This window comes from Hippopotamus amphibius, chromosome 2 (assembly GCF_030028045.1).
Source record: "Hippopotamus amphibius kiboko isolate mHipAmp2 chromosome 2, mHipAmp2.hap2, whole genome shotgun sequence".
Taxonomy (NCBI): domain Eukaryota; kingdom Metazoa; phylum Chordata; class Mammalia; order Artiodactyla; family Hippopotamidae; genus Hippopotamus; species Hippopotamus amphibius.
The window spans coordinates 128,031,397-128,055,885 of NC_080187.1; the positions used below are offsets into that span (position 1 = coordinate 128,031,397).

At 54.9% G+C, this 24,489-nt stretch overlaps 1 protein-coding gene across 13 annotated transcripts in view; it reads right to left on the reverse strand.

Moving 5' to 3' along the window:
- Positions 1-24,489, reverse strand: part of WNK2 (WNK lysine deficient protein kinase 2) — a 132,253-nt gene that overhangs the window by 88,017 nt on the left and 19,747 nt on the right. For all 13 annotated transcript variants that reach the window (XM_057720437.1, XM_057720433.1, XM_057720435.1 and 10 more), the window contains exons 3-7: positions 9,569-9,741; positions 9,116-9,336; positions 4,994-5,151; positions 2,158-2,246; positions 35-254 (exon numbers count right to left, since the gene is read on the reverse strand). In XM_057720437.1, coding sequence (XP_057576420.1) covers positions 35-254; positions 2,158-2,246; positions 4,994-5,151; positions 9,116-9,336; positions 9,569-9,741 — 861 coding nt within the window. The remainder of the gene's footprint in view (positions 1-34; positions 255-2,157; positions 2,247-4,993; positions 5,152-9,115; positions 9,337-9,568; positions 9,742-24,489) is intronic.

The window sequence follows — 24,489 nt, forward strand, 5'->3', positions numbered from 1 at the left end:
CGCCAAGATTTGCCCAGGAACAAGCACACATTACCATTTCTTGCGCCACATCATCCGGCGTCTCCCTCTCCAGGTCGAAGGTAAATTCTATGGCCCCATTGTCCTTGGGCTTGCCCTTCAGTTTCTTGGGGTCCTCAACCCAGAGCCGCAGGGCGATGGTGGACTTCCTGCCATGGTCCTCCTCGGCCAGCTCCACCCTCACACCTGTGTCCTCCGCAAAGAAGGCATGGCTGAGCAGGTCCTTGATCTCGTACCTGGGGAGAGGGATGGCTGTCAGGCAGGGCAGGGCACACCTGCGGAGGGGTCCCGGATATGGGATGCAGGGCCACGATCTGCTCAGCTCCCTCCAGAAAGTCCTCTGACCGTACTACCTACTAGGCAGTCTCTCCCCTCAAGGGCAACACAAAACAGTACGTCTGCATTCCCTAAGTCCCAGGGGAAGAGGAGAACCCTACTACTGAACACATCTGACTGCCTAACACATAAGCCTCCCTTTTTTCTCTCATTAGAAAAATTAAACGCCCCCCCTGTTAAGAGACTCGGGTAATTCAGAAACAAATTTTTAAATCCGGCTCTGCACTGTGCAGTCACAGCCTGCTGAGGTGCTGGGGAGCTCTCAGCTGTCACAGCATACCCGGCTCCAGGTGAAACTGAACCGGACCCAGAAGAGGCAGGCCCCCACCTCCCCAGCTCCCCACCTGAGGGAGACTGGACCCAAGGAAGAAGAGACACTTTCGGAGGCTCCTCAGGACGGGAATGGGGGGCAGGTGTTGCCATGTTAACCACTCTGCCACCCAAATCCACAGCCCTAAATGCTCGCCTCTTCCCTGACTCTGGCCCAAGCAGATCCCTGTGCTGTCCTGGGCCTGGCCTCCTCCCAGCGTCCTGTTTATGGTCACCGTGGGCTTCAAGTTCCAGTGGCCCATCCCTGATTGCTGCTGCAAGCAATGCATCCCACGGGCAGATGGAACCACCCCCCCGGACAACACCATGAATAAAAGGGGGAGCGACCCTCAGGGAGGGCAGCGAATGCCTGTGGGGACCCCAGGGAAGGTCAGGAGTTAGGGCCCCTGGGGGCGCAGAGGTCAAGGCCCTGGGGGCTCTGTCTGTCCTGGTCTGGGAGGTGGTATCTGTACTTTTCTGATGTGATGTACTTTTCACAGTTTTCTAGTATTTTTTTCTTAAAAACCAAAACATGATAACCTTCAGGGGGCAAGAGAGAAGGCCCAGGGATCACGACAGGGCCCCTACGTGAGAGATGACAGAAAAGGACGAGGATTAATGTTGGGCACAGTAATGGGGAAGGGGGCATGAACTGGGTGTGCGAGGGCAGGGAGGGCACATGAGGGGGTAATGAAGAGGTACTGGGGGCGAGGAGGAGGAGGAATGGGGAGCATGGGGAATGGGCAGGAGAAAAGGGGAGGGGGAGGAGGAAGAGAGGGAAAGAAGGGGGAGAAAGGAGGAAGGGAGGAGAGAAAAGGGAGGGATGGAAGGATGGGCAGGGAGGGAGGGAAGGAAGGAAGGAGAGAGGGAGGAAGGAGTGGGGAGAGGCGGGAGGGAAGAAAAGAGGGAGAGAGGGAAGAGGGATGGTGGAGGGATGAAGGAAGAAGTAAGGCTCCAAACACACACCCAGTTCCTTGGCTGACCAGCTGAGGACGGAAGGGCCCTGATTTGAGGTGAGAGCTGGTCTGAGGAGCATCTCGAGGGCTCTGACTTGAATGTGGGACTGTGAGATGGGTCAGACAAATAGGTGCATGAAAGATGCAGCCTGGAGTTGAAAGGGCAGGATGAGACTCACTGGGGAGCCTGGCATGGGGGTGTCCTCCAGGCTGGGGGGGAATGGATGGGCTTGCCAGGGACAACACAGAAGAAAAGCAACAAGGGAAGAATGAGGCCCCAGAAGCCCCCACACTCCAGGCTGGGTAGGTGAGAAGCAGCCAGCAAAGGGGGTGGGGGCTCTGGGACAGTCCCCAAAGCCAGGGAGCGTGTTCCAGGCAGCAGAGGTCGGGCAGGGGCTACGCACCAACCACCCGGCGGGCTTGCTGGGACCTGGCATGCCTGTGTCCTGAAGTGGCCTTTCTCCCAATGCTCTTCTTCTCGTGGGAAGCAACCTCAGCCAGAGCAACAGCCCGGACCCAGTGCTGCCTGGGAACTCACCTTTCCTCCTTGTTTTTGCAGATACACTCCCCAATAATCTCCTTGATCTCAGGATCGTGCACTTTCTCAAAGCTGGCCGGCTTGATGCCCTGAAGATGACATGAGCAGAGTCACCTCATACCAAATTGGGGTGTGTTTCTTGCTCACCTCACACTCACCCCAGCAGAAGAGAAGGCAGGAAGTGCATGAGGCTTGTTTGGGGTGGGGGTGGGGGGGTCATTTCATTCTAAGCCCCCACCCAAGGGCTGTCGGGAGTAGTGAGGTCTGGGGAAGAGAAAGACTCAGGGGAGACTCAGAGCAGATATCAAGGATGCTCGCTGTGCTCAACCCAGCTCCCCACAAGGAAGCATTTGTGCTCTTACTGCACAGAGGAGGTGGGGGCGGGGGGGGAGGAACACCTGCCCAAGGCCACACACCGGCCAGACAGGGCCTCCCATGCCAGCTGCCCAGAGGGTTGCAGAGGCTGGACAAAGAACCCTAAGGAGCTGGCCTTCCTCGCCACACCCCCCTGGAGGGGGCAGATGTCACTCTGTGGTCACTGTTGCTGGCCCCACTGTGGTCACAGGCTGGGCTGACTTCCAAGGCCTGGTGGCCCAAGGGGTTGGAGCCAGCATCTGGGCCGTGGATGTCCGCAGCCGGCCGCCACATCAGATGACCTTCAGGCAGCGGGAGCCGGAGGTGGGGGAGCGTTCACGCTGACCAGGGACCCAGAAGGGGCCGGGGGTGTGCAGCCAAAGGCATGGGGGAGTGGTGCCCGTCCCACAGGCATGTGGAATTCCAGGACTGCCAGGCTCATTTGCAATCTGCCCAGGGACGGGTTCGGGGGGAGGGGATCCTGGTTTTGAAACATTTTGCCCACAGGGAGGGCTCAACCATCATGTTCTTCCTCCTTCAAAAAGACTTTGGCCTCAAAGGTCTCACCCTGGCTTTGCTTTTTTTTTTTAAAGCATACATTTTCCCACAGAGAGGGATGGGAGCAAGGGGAGGTGCACCCCCAGCCCAGGGGCAGACCTGGGAGTGCAGTACCCCCAGCAGCTCCCACCACCCGGCTGGAGCCCCACTGTGCCCACCAAACCCTTGCCCAGGGCCTCTGGGGGTCATGTCGTGCCTGACACGCAGGGGAGTCTGTGCAGCAAGACACAGCACCCTGGGTTTTAGAAGCAGACGAGGGGTCCCCCTTGAAGATGAGAACCCAGTATCACTCCACGGAAGCCAACAGAAGAAGTATACTCACGCCAGAGAGAAAGACTACTGTCCTACAGGGGTGGGGGTGGGTGGTCTGGGAAACTATAAACACAGGTAAGTGTGTACGTACACTGTCATTCAAATCTCTGGAAGGCGGAGGCCCCCAAAGCAGGTGCAGAATGTGCCAGAAGAACAAGCTGCTGTCTGTTTGGAAGGGGTTCACATATCTGGGCTCAGAAGCACAGAGTTGGGGCAGCTGAGAACTGAGAGCACCAAGGCCCCGAGAGACCCCCAAGGTCGGGAGCAGATACTGGTGGCTGCATCCGCGTGTGTGTGCAGCGTGAGGGCTCAGAGGACCCAGAGCACAAGGGTCTCATTGCAAACAGGAAAAACACCAAGGATCAGGGCACGCACCTTTCATCTGATCTCCTCAAGGAGGCAGGGTGGGGCCGAGCCTTGCTTTACCCAAACCACCACGCGTCCACGCAGGACCCACGGAACCCTGACGAGTGTCCTGTTTCCCAGGGCCTAGGTGGGGGGCAGCAGGGCTGCTGGAAGAACCAGAGTGGCCGAGGAGCATATGCCCAGGGGACCTAGTCCCTGTCTCCCCAAGCCCTGTGGAAGAGCCACCACCCCATCCACACGTGCAACCAGAATCAAGGTCAGCCGTGCTCCCCCTGCACCCTGGGCACCAGCACCCTTCCAAGGCCTGGCAACGCAGCCCTAACCACCCTTGGGTCCCTCCCTGTCCCCCTGGAGGACCACTGCCCACAGCCGATGGGCCCAGCTCTCCAGCCAGCACCACTGGGGAGCTGCATACCTATCTGCGGGTTTCTGACCCACGCCCACAAGTGCCACCAGCCAAGGATTCTCTCTTCCCACCTTGCACCCTCAGCGGCACACAGGAGGGGCTCCGAGTAAACAAATGACGGACAGATAACTTAGAATTAGGAACAAAAGGAGAGACGCAAGCTGCGACCTGCAGGGAAGGCTCAAGGTGGAGGGCGGGATAAGGGCAGGTGCTCCGGGGTGCGTAGAGCCATGGCTCCTCGTGCTTCCGCAGCGTGAGGGAGGCTGCATCAGGGGTGGGGGCTGGGGCGGGGCCGAGGCACCCAGCACCCGGGTGGTGAGGCCTTGTGCCCAGAGGTGCAGGTGGACAGTGAGGTACCCGGGTCCAGAAAAGCCACAGCCCCAGCTGCCCTGCCTTGGACGCCCCCCTGCCATCCCCATCTGGCGTGACAGCCACAGAGGGAGGACAGGATGCTGTTTTCACAGCTGAAACCTTCCAATTAAAGCCCAGGGACATGCCAGAAGACAGGAAAGCCAGCAGCCCTCAGGTGGCACAGAGGAGGCGTCCTGTGGACAGGCGACCTGGGCACCTCCTGGAGGGGCCTCTTCGGTGCTCCAGCCCCGCAGCGCTGTGCGGCGCCCCAGAGACAGCCCCTAGGATCCACCCACAGCCCCCAGGACAACTCCACCGCAGCCCAGAGACCTGCGTTACCACCCGCCCCCCCCCCCCCCCCCCCGCCTCTACTTCCCCATCGGTAAAACGGCTTCCTCCCCGTCCTCACGTGGCTTCTGTGAGGACGTTACAAAGCACACAGAGCCCAGCGCGGGACGCACGGCCCGCCGCAGGGACCGGGGGACTCACACAGGTGACCTTCCTGTAGATCTGGGCGGCATTCTGGCACTCCGAGTAGGGGTACTCCGAGGTGGCCATCTCCAGCATACACATCCCGAAGGCGTACACATCCACGGACTCGTCGTAGTGCTCCTCGTACATCTCCGGAGCCATGAACTCTGGGGTACCTGCACCCAGCAGCACAGGGGGCAGGCTCAGGGGCAGCGGGGCCCAGGGGCCTCCTCCCCCACCCACAAGCCGGGGCTGGCCCTGCCCCCGTGCTCCTTGCCATCCGTCCTGGAATCCAGGATTCAAACAGCGTTCTGCTTTACGGATGAACGTTTCCTAAAACTCCCCCTGGACCCTCCTGATTCCAGGCTGGATCTGTTCACAGCGTGAGCCCCTGACCACAAAGCTGGGAGACCCCCACTTCCCAGGAGGCAGGGTCTGTGCCGGAAATGATGGAGGTGCCTCTCCTTGAGGAGGCAGAAGGCTGAGCACACCCCACCTGGCCACAGGCCCAGATAACCCAGAGCAGACGCATGCTTGGGGTCACCACAGAGCTACTTAAGTTGCAAAACCCCAGAAAGGCCCCCGTGTCCCTAGACAAGTAAGCACCCGGCAGCACAGACAGGGATCATCTTCACTGAAGACGGCTGCCTGGGCACAGCTGGGCAGGCGCCGTTCACCTGGCAGGAACCAGCCAGGTGTACTGGTGAGAACTGCCCGTGCACTCCAAGCACCAGAGATTTTAAACTAATGCTCACTCTGAATTTTTAAGGACATGAGAAACTCACATAGGCGGAGTAAAATAAGTAAAATATATGACTGCACACGCATGCTGACCATCCCGTATAAAACAACGAGCACAGACCAAAATGACTCATCTAGGAGGTGCAGTTATGGCTGATTTTTCCTTTACTTACACTAGTCTGGTGTTTTTAATTTTTCTGTAACAAACATTTGCTTTAAAATCACAAAATCCTTTTATCAAAACAGGTCCGGCTGAGCGCCTGTCAAACTGAATGCAAAGAAAAGGGGCCATCAATTTCAATAAAGCTGCTTTTAAATTTAACTTCTCCAGTTTCTTTTACAAAGCAGATACAAAATAGCACAAACTATTGTGTTAAAATGAATGGGGTTGGGAATGACATATATACCTAATATATACAAAACAGATGACTAACAAGGGAAAAATCAAATCGTACACTTGAAATATATGGAGTTTATTGTATGTCAATTATATCTTGATAAAACTTTTAAAAGGAAAAACAAATAAATACTCAAAAACAAAAAACAAACAAACAAAAGCATGGGGGTTGGGAGGGTCTGGGATGCAGGTAGATTAAGAGTGATTTTAATTTTTTCTCCTTTACCTATAATTTCAATTTAAGATGTACTACACGTTTAACAAAAAAAAAGGTAACAGTTTGGGTAAAAAAATGGGAAAAACAAGAATCTATGTTAAGATTTACACACACACACACACGCATAAAGAATTCTGGAAGATTCCATCAGAAATAATGATGAGTAGAAAGAGAACAGGAGTTCAAGGTACCTCGCACCGGGAATTTTTATCCTTTTGGGTTTTTGAACCATATGATTGTACTGAAAACTTTTTGCTCTTGGCCATATCCATCTGCAGGGGAAGAGGGAGAAAGGAGCCTCGGGGCTCTGGCAGGAAGCTGAGAGCTGAGCCAGCCCAGGGGGGACCCCACTCACCTGGTCAGGACTCCCAGTCACCCAGCTCGGTCTCTTCTGAGACCCTGGGGAACCAGGAATGCTGCTTTGCAAGAAAACACCCCAAAGCCCCCAGATGTCCTGGCTTTTGGCGGGGGGTGGAGGGGTGCAGGGGGTGTGTGTGAGGCCCAGCTCTAAGCTGGGATGGTGGGGGATGCCAGTTCTGCACGTGTTTGGTCCACAGACACTGAGCCTTTTTATCTTTCCTTACAATGTGGCCGTTTAAATGTTAAGGGACTTCCTAGGTGGCACAGTGGTTAAGAATCTGCCTGCCAATGCAGGGGACATGGGTTCAATCCCTGCTCCAGGAAGATCTCACATGCCGCGGAGCAACTAAGCCCTTGTGCCACAACTACTGAGCCTGCATTCTAGAGCCCGTGAGCCACAACTACTGAGCCCATGTGCCGCAACTACTGAAGTCTGCGCACCTACAGCCCGTGCTCCACAACAAGAGAAGCCACCAAAATGAGAAGCCCGCGCACCACAACGAAGAGTAGCCCCCGCTCCCCACAACGAGAGAAAGCCCATGTGCAGCAACAAAGACCCAACGCAGCCAATAAATTAATTAATTACAAAAAAAAGAAAACCAAATGTTAAGACGAACATATGTGTGTTACCACACATACACATGTGTCCAGGGACCTCTGGGCACACCTCCTCAGCCCCACAGCTGAGTCCCCCACATCCCAGCCTCCATGGCTGTGAACATCTGCAGGAAGGACTGTGCCCACTTCACCTCCACCCACTCAGGGCCCAGCTAACACAAATGCAGTAAGAGCACACCACGACGGCATCAGATCCAAGTGGCCCTCAGGGACACACCCCACAAGGGTCATGGGTAGCATCTGGGACGCTGCCACCCAGATGTCTCAAGTGGGCCACGTCTTATCTACACAAAACCTCTCTGACGGCTGCACCCAGAATGGGCTCACAGCACCCACTGCGCCCGCAGGTACCCTGGACACAGCACGCAGGGGGAAGACTCATTCAAAGGCCTGGGGGACTCCCTCACCTGACCACAGCCCCCCACTCAGCTGAGGCCCCGTGCTGAGGACAGGGCCTTGCCACCCAGAGACTGTTTAGATGCACTGATCAGCCCCCATTTACAATGAGTGTGGAGCTTTGTGGGCTCCAGCTGAGCAAAAGCGGAGGTGACCAAGGAGCCCCATGGAGTCAGGCACCCTGTGTGGGGCTCACTGTGCCTCCTGGAAATACCCAGCCTTCATCTCACCCCAGTGACCAGAAATTTCATTTACAGGAGGGAAAAGAGGCACCAAAGAAACCCCTACTTCTGAGGCCAAATCTGCAAAACCTGCCTGGAAACCTCCAGGGACTCAGAGGCCGAGGGGTGTACCCCCCACAGCCCTGGGCCCACAGCCAGGCCCTCACCTGCTCCATCCATTTCACAGTTAGGGAACTGAGGCCTGGGTCAACGCTTGCCCCGCCACTCAGCTTCCCTGTTCAGCCAGAGGCCCCACGTCCACAAGGCACCCCCAGTGGCCACCCTGCCCCAGGTGTGACATTCCAAACCCACTACCCTGCCAGAGAAGTTTCCAGATTCCTGGCGGTTTCATATTCCACAAACAGGTCAAGTTCGGTCTCCAACAATAGAACAAAACCAGGAACGGGCACAGCCCTGAGTCACCCTCTCATCCTGCTTATATGGGAAGTAGCCCTCACATCACAGCACACAGGAGAGCTTCTCCCAACCCCACCTGATCCACACTTCCACGGCCACATCCGGGGCCACCTGACCCTGCAGCACACTGGCACTTTCCAGACATCATGAACCCCGTAAATGACTGCCCCACAGCCCCTCCAAGCACTCTCTTTGCAAAGCCCGGGCGGGGGGGGGCTCCCACCAGGTCTGGTGGACACATAGTGCCCACTGTGCACCGGGACCACACCAGGACCCCACACGGGGCGGCATGAGCCGCAGACCACCTCCTCGTGGCAGCCACAGCCACAGAGGGACTTCTCAGAGTCAGAGGAGGACAAGACGTGCAGAGGCAGGAATGGCCAGCAAACTACCATCCACGTGGAATCCCTCAGGGCCCATGCCCCACACACTCACTCCGTGCCCCAAACTACCCCAAGGGCTCCCTTCTGTGGGCCTCAGGGCCTGCGGCACCCTCCCCACCCGCCAGCCCACTGAGGCCAGCTCCAGCCTCCCTGACCACAAGGTCTCCACATCCCTCTGTCCTCCAGACTTCCTCCTGCTCCCATGCATGCACAGCCCCTTGCGTGCCAGTCAGCCTCCCCACCCAAGGGGCCCATCCACAGGGCTCACACACAGGACATCCAGGGCTGCAGCCTGGCAGAGGGGGCACAGGAAGGGAGCAGAGCCAGTGCCCCTCACTCTCGCAGGACGGTGACCCCGGGGGTGGGGAGGTGGCCTGGAGACGGGCTTACCTATCACACTCTTGGCAAAGGATGCTCTCTTGAGGGTGGCCAGGCCCAAGTCGCCAATCTTCACAGACCCCGTGGGCCCGGTGATGAAGATGTTGTCGCACTTCAGGTCCCGATGAATGATGGGGGGCGTCCTGGTGTGCAGGAACAGCAGGCCCTTCAGGATCTGCCGGCACCAGCTGCGCAGGACCTTGGGCTTCATCACCTTGAACCGCTTCAGGTACCTGCAGGTGGGGGTGCAGCTCACTGATGGCTCGTGTGGGGAAGGGGCTTCCAATTGCTGGGGTCTGTGTATTTACCACCCAGACAGGGGCACGTCTGAGAGGCAAGTGTGGGCCACACCAGCCAGGACCACGCCAAGCAGATAGGAGGCCCGGGGCCTCAGCCGCCGCGACGCTCGAGCCCCGGGTCAAGCCCCCCCGAGGCCCTGGCTGGCTAAGCAGGTGGCATGCTCACGTCTTCAGCGTCCCCGAGGTCATCAGCTCGGTCACCAGCACGATGCACCGCTTCCCCCTGGCACTGGACTCCCAGAAGTCATAGAAGCGCACGATGTTGGGGTGCTGCAGGCCCTTCAGCATCTCGGCCTCCTCCTTGAACCGCTGTCTCTCCAGTTTGGTGAGCTTCCGGTCCTAGAGAGAAACACACACAGGCTGAACAGGACACCCTATACAGCCTCGGGCAGAGGCGTTCCAGGGAGCCAGGGCCAGGAACCTGCAGGCCACCCTCTGGGCTCCTTATACACAGAGCACAGCGGATGGAAAGGACCAGACATCTGGGGTTGAGGGAAGTCTGATCCAGGCCAAGTCCTTCCCCTCTTTACCCACAGAGAGCAGAGCAGACCTCTGACTCAGAAAGCCAGCACAACTGCCCATATTCTCCAACGTCTGCAACATCTGACCCCGAAGCTTCATGGACCCCAAGAGCTCCTCCCTGCTCAAGAGCCTCAGCAAAAAGGTCTGTGGGAACCAGAGACATCTCCAAAGCCCGCACTGCAATGCTCATGTGCTTTTTCCCTAAAAACACCTCTGAAACCTTGCTCCCTCCATACCCACTTAGTGAGTATCATTAAAAGAAAGAAGCATCCGTTTATTTCTAATTCACACATACCTTTGACGACATGTTCACAACTACAGCAGATGGCAGCCAGAAAACCAGGAGATGTTGACAAGAGGCAAGAATGGAAAAGAAGAGCAGAGTCCCAGCCAAGCCCACATCCGTGCTAGAGGACACAGCACATACACTTCCTGGGGCCTGGGAACACCCGCACCTTGAGCACTAAGCAGGACCTCAAGTGTAAGCAGGGAACTGTAACACCACCATCGCAGGGCTGGCAGCCACCTCTGGGGTGTCGCCCGTAAGTGTGCTCCAGCCACATCTCCGGAGGAGGACCACTGACTCCCTCAGCACATTCCAACACCCCAAGCACCTTCCTTGTCCCCACCGCATCGGCTCCAGCACTGCCCTGAGCCTCACCCACCGACCCTGCCCCTGCCTTGTCCTGCCCCTGCAGCCTAGATCCTGGCCCTTCCCTTCCTAAAACCCGCCAATGGGTCCCCGCCTCCGAGCACTCAGAACAACCCCAAGAGCTCTGCTGGGGTTTGTTTTCAACGTCAACTCATGGATGAACCTTACATCTAGGGGCCCCAGCACAGACTTCTCCCCAAGCCTGAGTGTGTACCCCCACCGTCACCTCCATCACAGCCCAATGGGCCCACGTAGCCCACACCTTCACCCTCCCACCAGGAGGACTCTCAGAAAGAAACATAAATACAAATGAACACGAAAGGTCAAGTTCTGAGGGGTTCTAGGAAGACAGAAATGGATACATTTGGACAAACGGAGGGAGAAATCAGAGCTGAAAAAACCACAGGCCAAGACCCCTCGGGTCCTTAGAAAGACCCCAGACGACATCAAGCTAGACTCCAATCAATCCAAAGAGAAGAGGAGGGCCCTGGGATCACGACAAGATCAGCTGGTTAAGGAATTACATCCCAAGTGGCACTGTGCCCATTAGGCATTCTCCCTCCCGCCGGGCCCACCCCAACAAACCCTCATCAGACACTCCTTGCACACGTGGGACCAGACAGCACAGTCACTGACAGAGTAAAGATATACCAAGACTGATCCCAGAAAAACAAACGATTCAAGGACAAAAGCAACTTCAAAAAAAAAAAATCTAGTTCATGTCCTCATAAAGATCCAAGAGGCTGACACACATAAATAAGAGAGCTTCCACTTAAAAAGAAACAATCAAGGAAGAGCTTTTGCAAATTAAAGCTCCATGTTTTAAGAATAAGATATTCTGTAATCCAGTGAAACGTTAAATACAAAATAGCTACCACTTAACCAAGACAATAATGTGGAAACATGTTCTGCTCATCAAAGTGATGTTTTGTTTTAGAAAATAAGTCAAGCCACCAACGTATTCTCAACATGTGTGTTTGACACAGGAATTACAGCCAGAATACAGATAGAACTCCCACATCTCAACAGTAAAGACAAGAACAGAAAAGTCACAAAAGAAAATGCAGAAATGGCCAACAAGCACATGAAAACGTGCTCAGCCTCATGAGTCACCAGGAAAATGCCAATTGCAAGTACAAGATACCACTTCACACCCACCAGAAGGGCTAAAATAAAAAGATGGATCATTCCAACCACTGGGCGGCCGAAAGAAGCTGATCTCTCTGGGCACACAGCTGCTGGAAGTGCAAGCTGGTACAAGCCTCAGAGAGCCCTGGGCAAGTTCACCCCTGCTCTAGACCCAGCCCCTGCCCTCCAAGGTACCCACCCCAAAACAAAGCATTGAGAGCAGCTCCACTCATAATATCTCCCAAACTCCAGAAAAGGCAGAACTCACACATGGGGCTGAAACCAGAACAAGTGCTTGCCTCTTGGGTTGAGGGAGATGCAGAAGAGGAGAACCTGGCGGGCAGGGCGCGAACAGGAACATCCTACACTGTAACACGGGACAAGGGTTACACCTTCGCATGCATCTGTCCAAGTTCATCGGGGTATACACGTAAGATCTGTTTTTCATCATGGGTAAGTTATACCTCAATTTTTCAAATGTAAAAAATAAAGTGAAAGAATCAGAAAACCAAACGAGACAAATAGAAGAAAAACATCAAGAGACATGAGAGAACCAGCTGGAAGTCCTAACAACATGGAACAGGAGTTATAAGAGGAGAGAACAGATATCAGGAAGGAAGAAGACAGCAGAAAAGCATTTCCCTGAGCTAAAAGGAGAACTATTTAGAATAAAAGCATGTGTCGTGGCCAGGTCAGAGTAAACGAAAAATGACCCACCTCCAGTCTCATTCCAGCAAAAGTCAGATTTCCAAAGACTGAGAGCAAGTCTACCTGCCGAGGAACACCCAGGCAGGCACAGTCTCACCAGCAACAGTGGCAACATCCTCAAAGTGCTGACTCACACCTGGAATTCCATCGTCAGCCAAAGGGACAACAAACCACAGGGGCCAAAGACTTATTCTCAGACACCTGAGAACCCAAAGGTTACTTCCCACCACCCCAGGTGAAACAGCTACTGAAGTGTTTCTGCAAAACAGAGAACAACACAGAAGGGAACCTGGTGAAGCCAACCCCTCTGGCCCGCAATGGACAGCTGAACTTGGCTGTACCATGTGAAGAAAGCCAGAAAGGACTTGGGGTGTCCCACGGGCCACTCCCTGCCCCAGCAGCCAGCTTTGGGTGACGACATTTCAGTTACACCTCAGTTACTAGACCTTCCAATGGTCTAGTCACTGATTCTAGAGGAAACTCATAGGATTATTTATACTTGTAATAAAAATTGTTTTTGCCAGTATTTTAGCATCAACCAACAGTAAGGTAAAAGATTTTATTATAGTTCGGAGCAAAAGGTTCACGTCATAAATAAAATAACTAACAAAACTGAGAGGAAGAGGAAAGTGCCCTGTGTGTGCTATAGTTTCTGTTTTCAGATGCCAGCTAAACAGGATAAATCCAAGACTTGAGTATAACACAAAAGTCAGATCTTTAACGACAGTGCCTCTTGGAGCTGGGCTGGCTGGGGAGGTGGGAAGGAACAGACCTTATTTTATATTCTAAGCCACTGGGCTATTTTTAACTAGGTGACACACTGCTTGATAATCTAGAAGGGCACTTGGCATGTCCTCAGAGCGCCGCCCAGAGCCACCTGCACTGTGCCGCCCAGCGTCCCCTCTCCAAGCTGGGCAGGGCCCTCCTCACGGCGTGCTGATTGCTGGCTGGCCCCGTTAGCTCAGTGACTCTGTGGAGGCAGGACCACCCCAGTAACTGATGCGTCATCACTGTGTGTGGGGTGAATTCACTAATCTATGTGCTGGAGGCTCAAAGCATGAATCAGGGTAGGAAGAGCGCACCTGCTCCCTTCAAGACCCCCGAATCCTGCCAGAGTCAGATTGTTCCTGAGGTCTGGTGTTGAGGAGGTGGGCTCTGGATGCTCACATACTACCGCTATGGGACAGTTCACCCCCTCCACACAGGGAGGCAAGGTCTCCTAGACCAGCCTCCCTCCCACTATGTTCCTGGCTGTGGGTAAATTACTGGTAAATTATTTACTGGGTAAAGATGGTGAGAGTCAATCAGATTATAAAGGATAAAAGCGGGTCTTCCCTGGTGGCACAGTGGTTGGGAGTCTGCCTGCCAATGCAGGGGAAACAGGTTCGATCCCTGGTCCGGGAAGATCCCACATGCCGTGGAGCAACTAAGCCTGTGCACCACAATTACTGAGCCTGCGCTCTAGAGCCCATGAGCCACGGCTGTTGAACCCACGTGCTGCAACTACTGAAGCCCACACACCTAGAGCCCATGCTCCGCAACAAGGGAAGCCACCGCGGTGAGGAGCCCGCTCACCACGAGTAGTAGCCCCTGCTCACTGCAACTAGAGAAAGCCCGTACACAGCAGCGAAGACCCAATGCAGCCAAAAATAAAAAATAAATAAAAATAAATAAAATAAAATAAAATAATAAAATAAAGGAAAAAGCATCCAGGGACAATGCTGGCTCTCCTCTCCTGTAGGGAAAAGGCCCAGTCACGGATGGCATCCTCTGCGTGGGGGCAGGGAGGACGGCTAGCCAGGGCAGTCAAAGGAAGAAAGCCCTAGGTTCAACAGGCCCTCCCAGGCCACCCAGGGTCACCAGCTCTGCCCAACAGCACCACCAGTGAGGGCTGAAGTCATGAGACCCAGAGGGCCACCCTGGCTGCTCTCCGGGGATTCTGCAACCATCTCCTTTTGCCAGGCAAAGCCCAACCAAGCCCAAGAGGAGTAGAACTGCCCGACAACCCCAAATCCACCCAGGGAAAGGCAGAATCCACACACACTGTACAGAGACGGGACCTGAGCAGCAGGATGAGTGCCCAGAACAGCCAGGGTCCTGGGGCTGGCAACCTGGACCTCTGTCCAACCCCATTTGGTCATCAAACAAAAGAAAGCCTCAAGGGTCTTTGCTGAGAACAGTCCCATGTACAGGCAATCACCCTAGGACAGGGGCTCCGGAGACAGAGTGGGCCCAAGGGTGGGGTCACTGGCCCTGCCTAGTGTCTCCGCACACTCTAGGCCCCAGATGCCATTGGTGGGAGGAGCCTTCCCAAGTCTAGAGGATCTGACCCAGGCTCAACCTGCTGCGGGGCTGGCCCACCCCTCACCGCTCCTTCACCGCGAAGCTGAGAGAAGGCGCAGGGTCTGGGGTCCAAGGAGCGGCAGGTGCACAGGGAGTGGAGATGTCAGTGGAGAGGAGGAGGATGGTCTGTCCCCCGACTCCGGCTTCTGGCGCAGGTCCGTGTGCCTCGCTCAGTCACCAGATGGTCACTGAGGCTCTGGGCATGCAGGAAAGGGCTGTGGACAACCTCGGGGGGTAGGGAGTGGCAGGCAACAGATAAATACACAGTTACACTGCACCAAAAAACAGAGCAAAGAGACAGGTGGGTGTGCCAGCCAGGGGCAGCCCTGAGCCAGAGAACACCCCCGTGGCCTGGGAAGAAGGGGAGCCCCACCTGCCCAGGGCACTAGCAGGGCAGGGATCCCGGGAGGAAGCATCCTGCAGAGGGTGTGAGGTCCCAGAAAGAGTGGGCTGATTGTGGTCAGCACAGGGGCTGGTGGCTGCAGGGACAGCAGGCAGGTGCTGGGCCTGCCCCAAGGCAGGTGTGGCTGTCCGCACCTCTCTCAAGAACTGAGCTCCACTGGGGCAGCAAAGGAGACAGAGGGCTCCCTCTAATCTTTACTGTCATTCTAAAAGGAAATTCACTTCTTTTCCACTCAAGTGCTCTCCTTAGCCACATCTAAGCAATAAAATATGTGAACTCACAGAAAAGGGAGGTATGCTTTTTCTAATTCATTTTAAAACAAAGGCATCAGACAGCTTGTAGAGCACACACTCACACCTCTCCATTCTTTGATCAAAGAATAAAGTTTTCCTTTGCGTCTGAAAAACTAAACGATAAACTAAACTAAAATAAAGGCATCATTATTAAAGTGAAAAGTCCTCCCACCACTACCGTAAGATGGTATCCTGTTTCTAAGGAAGCAGAGACCCAACGTGAAGGGTCCCTGAAGTCACAGACAAAGGCAGATCCCGCTGGGCACAGGCTGAGAGATTTCACTCAGCAGCCAGACGCGTCAGGGAGGGCCGGACACTGCAACACACACTCTGTCTGTCCCGGGTGCCAACAAGCCTGTAGTTCCCTGAGGAGGAAAGGTGAACCTCACCAGCCAGCCCCTCACTGCTTCTGTAAACAATACTATCTTTGGGGGAGGGGGAGGTTTAGGTGCACAAACGACTCAAAATTAGTGTCTCCGCTCTTCCAAGGCCACCCAGGCTACTGCCCTTCCCACAAGAGGCAGAGAGAGCCACCAGCAGCCCACCCCACCGGCCCCACCCCTTCTGCCACCTACAGAAGGACCATGTAAAACTAGGTGCCTTCACCACGTGTGAGCTGGACCCCGCCCTGCCATAAGTCTACGCAGCCGTAAAGGATGCCATCTCCAGCATATTATAAACACTGTTATTATTTCAGGGCTCTGTGGAATGGTTCCCATGGAACCTCAGTCTCCCAGCTGTGTTATAAAAACACATAAGTACAGGCATCTCTAACGCAGTCCACATTCCTATCACCACTCCACAGACCCCACAGGATACGGTTTTTCCTGAAAGTCTCTCCTGAGCACCTGATCACGCTTCTCTGTCATAAAAAGATGCATGTTGGAATTTAGGGGTTTTATTTCCTGTGGTCATACGGCTTTGAGGGCCAAACGTTTTTCTTCTGCATTGAGTTATGATTTCAAAATAGTAGTGCAGAGCTGATCACACAGATAACAGGCGTGACAGAACACGCAGATCTTGCTGAGCCGGTGGGGCCTCTTCCCCGTCCCTTCACGCATTCGCCGCGGGGAACCTGCACAGTCGCTGACGGAGGCCAAGCGAGCATCAGTTCTGCGCACCTCTGGTTCCCATCAGCCAGCAGAGGGAGCGCAGGAGCAGGTACCGTGCCAGCACAGACCAGCTGGCAGCCCCGTCAGGGCCTCCTCCACGTCTACGGACACGGCGGACTGCGTCACCCCGTCTGTGGGAGCCCCACCCCCAGACCCTCACTGGGGTCTAGCGTCACTTTTTACTCTGGACAGGGTCAAAGGTGAGGTCCGGGGTGAGTGGGGGGTGGCCCCTGCCCAGCCCTTAGGAAGCCCCTATCCCCGGCATGACAGTGGGTCAGCTGTGGAACAGGCCCTCTGTGCTGGGCGCCCCTGGCGTGGAGGCCTCTGCCCCATGCCCCACCCCAGGCTCTGGGTCAAGGGCAAGTTATAGGACCCCGCCCACCCCAGACCCGCCCACCCTCCTCACCACAGGACACAGACAGGGCCATGGTGAGACGCCATCGGGAGCTGTCACCACTTGGTAGGGACAGGTGGAAGAAAGGCACTGAACAGAGGAAGAGGACCAAACGGGGGATGGGGGACACTGCTGGGAGAGCAGACAGGCTTGGGGGGGGGGGAGGGGGCGGGGAGGAGGCACCCAGCACCTGATCAGGGACACAGCCACGGCCCAGCAGCATCCCAAGGGCAGGTGCGCACTGGGCAGGACCGAGCCTTCCTGCAGTACCCACCCCCAAGCCCTCCACCCCACAAAATCTTTCATGGGACCTCAGGCCTCACATGGGCCACAGACAGACCTGAACCAGCCCTGCAGAGAGATCCCAGGTAACGACAGACAGCCGTGGCTGAGACACACTTCCTCCCGTCACAGCTGCCTTGAGCAGACCTCCCTGGCAAGGCCTGGGGAGTCAGCCCTCCACAGTCCATCTCGCCCCTCCTGGCCTGGCCGTGGGGTCTTGACTCTACAGTTGTGGTCTCCCTGCACCTCATTCCTCTCCATACAATGGGAAAGGATGGAGGTCTTGTGGGGGTGGTACCAAACTCAGGTCTGTCCTCTCCTAGAAGCAGGCGGACGAGAAGGAACAGGGCAGTGGGGCAAGGGAAACCAGGAGGCCAGGGCAGCAGACCCATGCAGGACGATGGCCGCCAAGGGGGAGGAGGGAAGGCTTTGCTTTTCTCAGGGGAACATCTGCTCTAACCCTGGGACCCCGGGCCAGAGCAATGAGTCATCACGGCGTGAGATGCAAACAGGAGGCTGGGGAGCATGGGAGCTAGAAAGAGAAATCCCACTGGCCACTCCCTGCTGCAGCCCTGGCTCCCCCACACCCCCCCCCCCACCCAGGGGCACTCGCCTGAGGTGGCCCCAAGGCCCAGCAGGCAGAGGCTGGGCGGCAGCCACCCCCTGACCACACCACGTGTCTGGTTTCTAGGAAGGGCTGGCCCCAGACCAGGCCACTTCCCCTCAGGGACACCTAAAGATAGATGTGGACACAGCATGTACATGGGCCCACTGAGATGAACACCTCAACCAAGGACAGCGCCTGTGGGGAGGAGCAGGGCAGGACAGCAAAGTCTGCCCAACCAGGACCGAGCTGTTGACCAGTCACTCCTTTGGGGCCTCCTCGTTGGCCCCACATCCTGTACAGGGTTTCCCAGGTGCTGGGGCACCCTAGGGCAGCAGTGAGGTGCAGGGTCCTTGCAACAGTCTTCTGAATGCTGTGGACATCCCCGCTAGGAAGCAGACTCTCCCCACATACCTCCAAGCCCAGGAACACCCAGACCTGCTGCCCTGGCTGGTCAGGAGCAGAGAGGAGGGAGACCCCAATGCCTCCTCCTGCAGAAGGCCCCCCTCCAGCCAAGTCCTCTAAGCCCCACCCCAGAAAAAAGTGGCTCGGGCTCACTCCTCCCCTGTCCAGAGGCCCTGGGCAGCCCAAGTAATCCAACCAACAGAGGTAAGATGACCTCACGGGCCAGGCTGCAGACCGACGGCCCCAGGCTCATGTCTGCCGAGTGAATGTGCTCCCAGGCCTGAACATCCATGGTGTCCCTCTGGGCCAGGCGCCACGCCAGGGTACAGGGCAGGGCAGTGTCCCTCTGGGCCAGACACCAGACACTATACCAGGATGCAGGACAGGAAGCTGGGGCTGTCCCTCTGGTGCTGCACCAGGATGCAAGGTGGGGAGAGGCACCGACAGATGGACAGTGCATGAGATCAAGGCCACAGAGGACCACGGAGGCTCAGGGCCACCTGCAGGGAAGGAAAGCCCAGCGGCTCCCATTGCCCCAATCCTCTGAACCAACTCCTTGGTTCCTCCCCAAGACGGCAGCAAGAGCCCTGGGACCACAATCAAAACAAGACAGCAGGCGCACGGGGCATCCGCAAGTGAAATAAGCAATAAGCCCCAGGTCTGACTCCTCTGAAGAGAAGGGAGCCCCCACATTCGGCACCTTCTCCCCTAGAGCTGTGTGACCTAATACAGCAGCTACGAGCCACATGTGGCCATGAGCACTCAACATGCAGCGAGTCCCAACTGAGATGCAGTCTAAGTGTAAGATACACAGCGGATTTGTAAGACATAGCATTTTTAAAACGAATTTTTGTCTCGTTAATGATCTTACGTTAATTACAGCTGACCCCTGACCAATATGGGGGTTACGGGCGCTAACCCTTCACACAGGTGCAAATCTACACACTAATTTACAGCTGGTCCTCCGTACCCATGCTTCCACATCCACGGATTCAACCACCATGGATCGTGTGATACTGTGGCAGGCATTTGCTGGAAAAAAATCCACATATTACATGGACGTGAGCAGTTCAAACCACCTTGTTCAAAGGTCAACTGTACATGTTAAAAAGATATTTCTGATATACTGAGTTAAGGAAAATATGTTACTGAAGTGAATTTGACATGTTCTTTTTACACTTTTAATGTAATGTGTTACACATATAGCTCCCCATGCATTTCTCTAGGACCAGCACTGCTCTGCTTAGAGCACCGGCACTGTGCAGTAGCCTAGACACTGAAAGGTTGGGCTGAGCTTCAGCACTCTGACAGGGCCTGCTGAGGAAGAGAGGCCTCAGCGAACACCCGGGCTTCAGTCTAGTCCCTGCAGAAGGACTGAATGCTAGGAAAATGGATAAAATGCAACAGAGCAGGCCCCAAAAAGGCTGAAGCTTGGCTTTGAATCGGCTCACTTTCAGATTGGATTAACACAATCACCTCTTATTCTAACTGCCTCTGGGAACAAAAGTAAATCTTCTCTAGAGAAAGATAAAATCACCCACAACCTCCCTCAAATATCTCCATAAGTTTTAAACACATCAATCAGAAATGGCCAGGCAGACTAGGAGACAAAGCCAAATGATAGAAAATCGAGGGGGGGGAGAAAAAGACAGTGGCAATGAACTCCCAAATATTATAGTTATTAGACACAGACATTAAAATCCTGACTGGTCTGGTCAAGAAAATAGATAGTGAGAGGGATAATTTCACCAGAACTAAAATCTATGGAATAGGAATCAAACAGAAGCTAAAACTAAGAAATGAAATTGGGAACTCAATATGTGAGTTTAACAGCAGACGACACAGCTAAAAACAGGATCAGCAAACTGGAAGATAAGTGAGTACAAAATACACAGACTGAACCATGGAGACAAATGGATGGAGAATACAGGAAAGAGGATTTTAAAAAACTCATAGACAGTGAAAAGGGCCAACCTATGCATAAATTGGGTTCTGGAACAAGAGGGCATAAAGAATGGAACAAAAGCAATATCTATAAAATAACAGCCGAAAGTTTTCCAAAACTGAAACAAGACATCCAGACATTGATTCAGTAAGTACTATAAATCCTAATCAGGTTAAACACAAGAAAAATCACACCAGGGCACATTGCAGCAAAATAAAACTCCTGCAAATCAAACACACAGGAAAATCTTAGATACACTACCACAAAAGGTAGGCTGGGGTGAGTAGATGAAATTCGATGTTCTAAGACCCCTGCCTTGCCCAAGATGTGGCAGAAGTTCTAGTTCATACCAGATTTAACAGCCAAGGGCACATGGTTGTAATCTCTAGTTAGACTACTAAAAAACTCAGAAAAAAATGCGTAACAAACTTCCTAAGTACAAACTCTAAACTGCCCAGAGCTCTAAGACTTTATCCAATAATAAGGCAGACACATCTGAAACCACACCTTAGTTGTTAAAATTACCACTACGTGGATACAGAAGTATGCAATGAAATAATGACCAAAAATTACAAATACACAGTGAAATGAAGTAAAATGAAATGACAGGTGAAATAAGCACACCACCCCAATTACCCTGCTCTCCGTCACCCTTCATCCTGCCCGCCTCAGTTATCCAGCCCTACAGCCCAGGTTTCTCCAGGGCATACCTGCAAAAGACAACCATCTTTGTGTGGCCCCAGTCACCTATGGGGACAATGGTATGATCTTCCCAAGATCAGAACAGAATCCCATATCCAGGGACTTCCCTGGTGGTGCAGTGGCTAGGAATCTGCCTGCCAATGCAGAGGACACAGGTTCAAGCCCTGGTCCAGGAAGATACCACATGCCATGGAGCAGCTAAGCCCATGTGCCACAACTACTGAGCCTGTGCTCTAGAGCCCACAAGCCACAACTACTGAGCCCATGAGCCACAACTACTGAAGCCTGGGTGCCTAGAGCCTGTGCTCCACAATAAGAGAAGCCACTGCACTGAGAAGCCCACGCACCTCAACAAAGAGTAGCCCCTGCTCTCTGCAACCAGAGAAAGCCCGCATGCAGCAACGGAGACCCAACGCAGCCAAAAATTAATTAATTAATTAATACATAAATCTTTAAAAAAAAAAAAAAAAATCCCATATCCAATGCAGAGCCAGTGCTCAGTAGGGCTCCTTTCTGTAGGAGGTTACTCTCCAGGGGATGGTAAAGCCCCCTCCCCATTTCACGATTGAGACCTACAGATGCTGTGTTTCGCCCCCACAGTGGCGTCTCTGCCTGCACCTGTTTTGTCTCACCTCCAATAGTTAGCTCCTGAGGCCCAGAAGCAAGACTCCGAGGTCTGACACCCTGTGAACTCAGGGTTGGGAAAAGCCGGTGTCAGGGAGTCTCTCTCCCTGTCACTTATACCCTGATGGGTGCCTCTATACACATGCCTCTATCGCTCCCTCAGGCAAACATTTACCAACAGCCACAACCTGCTGGACAGCCAGACACTGGGCTCACTAAGGTGGCCTTAAGTCAAGACCCCTGCCTTTGGTGCTCAGCCCTATGAGCCACGCAAGTCATTGCTGCCCCCATTTTACAGAAGAGGAAGCGGAGGCTCAGAGGAGCTCAACACCTCCACAAGCAGCAGGTCAGAACACAACACCCAACCGGGCTCCCCACTGCCTCCAGCTGTGCGTGGGCCCCTGGGAACATGGTTGACATGCGTGAAGCATGGGTGCAGAAGATGGGCAGATCTCAGAGTGGGGTGCACACATCACTCCAGGTGGGGAAGCTTGAAAGAACCCAGGACACGTGCACAAGCAGAGAGCGGGGTGAGTTCCCAAGGCTCACCCTCCAGCTCACTCCCCCCAGGGCTGCTCTGCAGATAACCAAGTCCCGCTCATACCCCTGGCCCGCCGGCCTGCCCCAGCCAGCACCCACACTGTGGCGGGCACCACAGCCACCAGCACAGGCCCCAGGACCATATGGCACCTGGCCTCCCCCACACCCAGCCCAGCTGCTCACACTCCAGCGTCTCTATGCCCTGGCCCCGGGAGCACAAACAGCTCCACCTCCTCCAGACCCCTGGTTCTCCCCAAATCCAAATCCACAGGCAGGAGCATCACAGCGTGGAGAGATGGCAGGGAGAGGTGGGGATGCCACTCCCCATGAGGGACAGTGCCCAGGGCAGTCAGCATGTACCTCTGACCCAGGTACGTGGGTCAGAGCCCTGACTCTACCCTACTCCACCATCCTCAGAGCTCAGCTCCCCTCCCCACCAGAGCCCAGAGCATTGAGAAAGTGACAATGACCTTCACTTCTCAGGCCACATGTGGGCTCCTCCCCTGCTGTGCCGCAAGGCGCCCACGACTCCCTAGGTCAGGGTCAGGGCTTAGGCATCATGTGACCCACATGAACCAGCCGGGTCAGCTTCCTTGCCATTGACACAGGGAACCTCCCTGTGTGGTCCGGCTGCACAGGAAATGCCTCAGACAGGTGTAGATACTCGGCCCATGTAAACCACAGGACACAGCCAACTCACTCGCGCAGGTCTTCTCTGCCAGGCTCACCATCATCTCGTAACTCCTGGCAACCATCCCCCCTCCCACCCCTGACCCAGGAAGAAGCCTGGGGGAGGGCGCCTTGCAAGGCCACTGGGCAGTGGTGACTCCCAACGCTCACACCAGTCTCACTGGACCGCCCGAGGCCACACAGCCAGACACCCAGCTCCCGGCAACGCAGGGTGTGCTGCCTTCCCCGGGCACAGCTGTCTCCCCGAGCTGCTCCTCCTCAGCAACGCCCCCCAACCCTACAACTGAGCAGCCAGGGAAGTGCTGAGTGGAGCCCGGCTGCACGTGTGTGAAGGCGCACACGCGGGAGGACACGGGATCTGCGTGTGCGCCGTGACACACGCGCAGGACAGGCCGGGACACGTGCAGGAGCAAGTGCCCACACTCGGACCGCTGACAGGGGCTGGGTGCTCCTCCCCTGTTAAAAGCTATCTCCTCTACTGCGTTTAAAATATTCCTCAGAGACTACAACGTAAGAGGCCAGCAGGTGATGTTCACACAGAAACTCCATTTCCGGTCACTCGCGCCATCCAGCAGGCACCCCGACCGGGGACGCGCGCCCACAGCCCATCTCGAGTCCCGAGGCGCCCAGCCGGGATGCTCACCCTTAGTGCTCCCCCCACAGAGAAGGCATCCAACACCACAATGCCTGCGTGTGTGTGTGTGTGCGCGTGCGCGCGCGCGTCTGGAATTCTTCACTGGACGGTTATTTATAATTTTGAGAAATAACCGGACATCCCAGGACAGGCCTGGCGGCGGTGACGTGGAACACATGGTCCATGGGGCAGTTACAAACCCCGACTAGCAAGGAAAGTGATGAGACAAGCGAGGGTGAAAAGCACCGGGCTGGGATTTAATAAAATTCACATGGCGAGAACAAAACAGCCAACAAGAACTGGGGTTGCATTCAGGGAGGCAGGCACAGGGATGTTTTTCTTCCCTCCCTCTGTTTCCCCCATCCTCCGCAACCTGCTGAACTTCATGAAACTAAAAACAAAAAGCACTCCTGGCCAGCTACCTCCCTGGACCATGTTCTGGGCAGCAGCAATACTTACTGCAAGGCTATTTTCCTCCCCAGAGTGAGGTTACCATGGCGTTTATTTCAAGTGCTCCCTTTGGCATCTGTTCTATAAATGGCTTCGGATTTGCACCGAACACACTCACTGGAGACAGAATTTCTGATTCTGTAAAACCCACAAACCCTGAATGCTTCTTCCTGTTGAACTCCATCGCCTCCAGGAGGCAAAGAAGAGGGGCCCGTCCAATCCCCCCGAATGTGCACTGAGCACTTACTGTGTGTTGCTTAATGGGAGACACGACCCTCTGCAGGAGCTGGGGGGAACTAGCGGGTCCTGCCTGTCGGGGATGGCAACCAAGGTCCCCCTCAAAAATCTGGGCAGGTCTAATCCCGTAGGTCTGCATTTGGGAGTTTATCCAAAACTGAGGGTTTGAGAAGATAAAGTACAGGAGCCTCCTGATAATAACTCAGGGTGGGGTGAGGTTTGTTAGTCTACTTTTCTGGCCTATTTGGAATTTCCACGATGATAAATTGGAAATAACAACTGGGGTAGGACTTCCCTGGTGGCGCAGTGGTTGGGAATCCGCCTGCCAATGCAGGGGTCAAGGGTTCGACCCCTGGTCTGGGAAGATCCCACATGCTGTGGAGCAACTAAGCCCGTGCACCACAACTACTGAAGCCTGC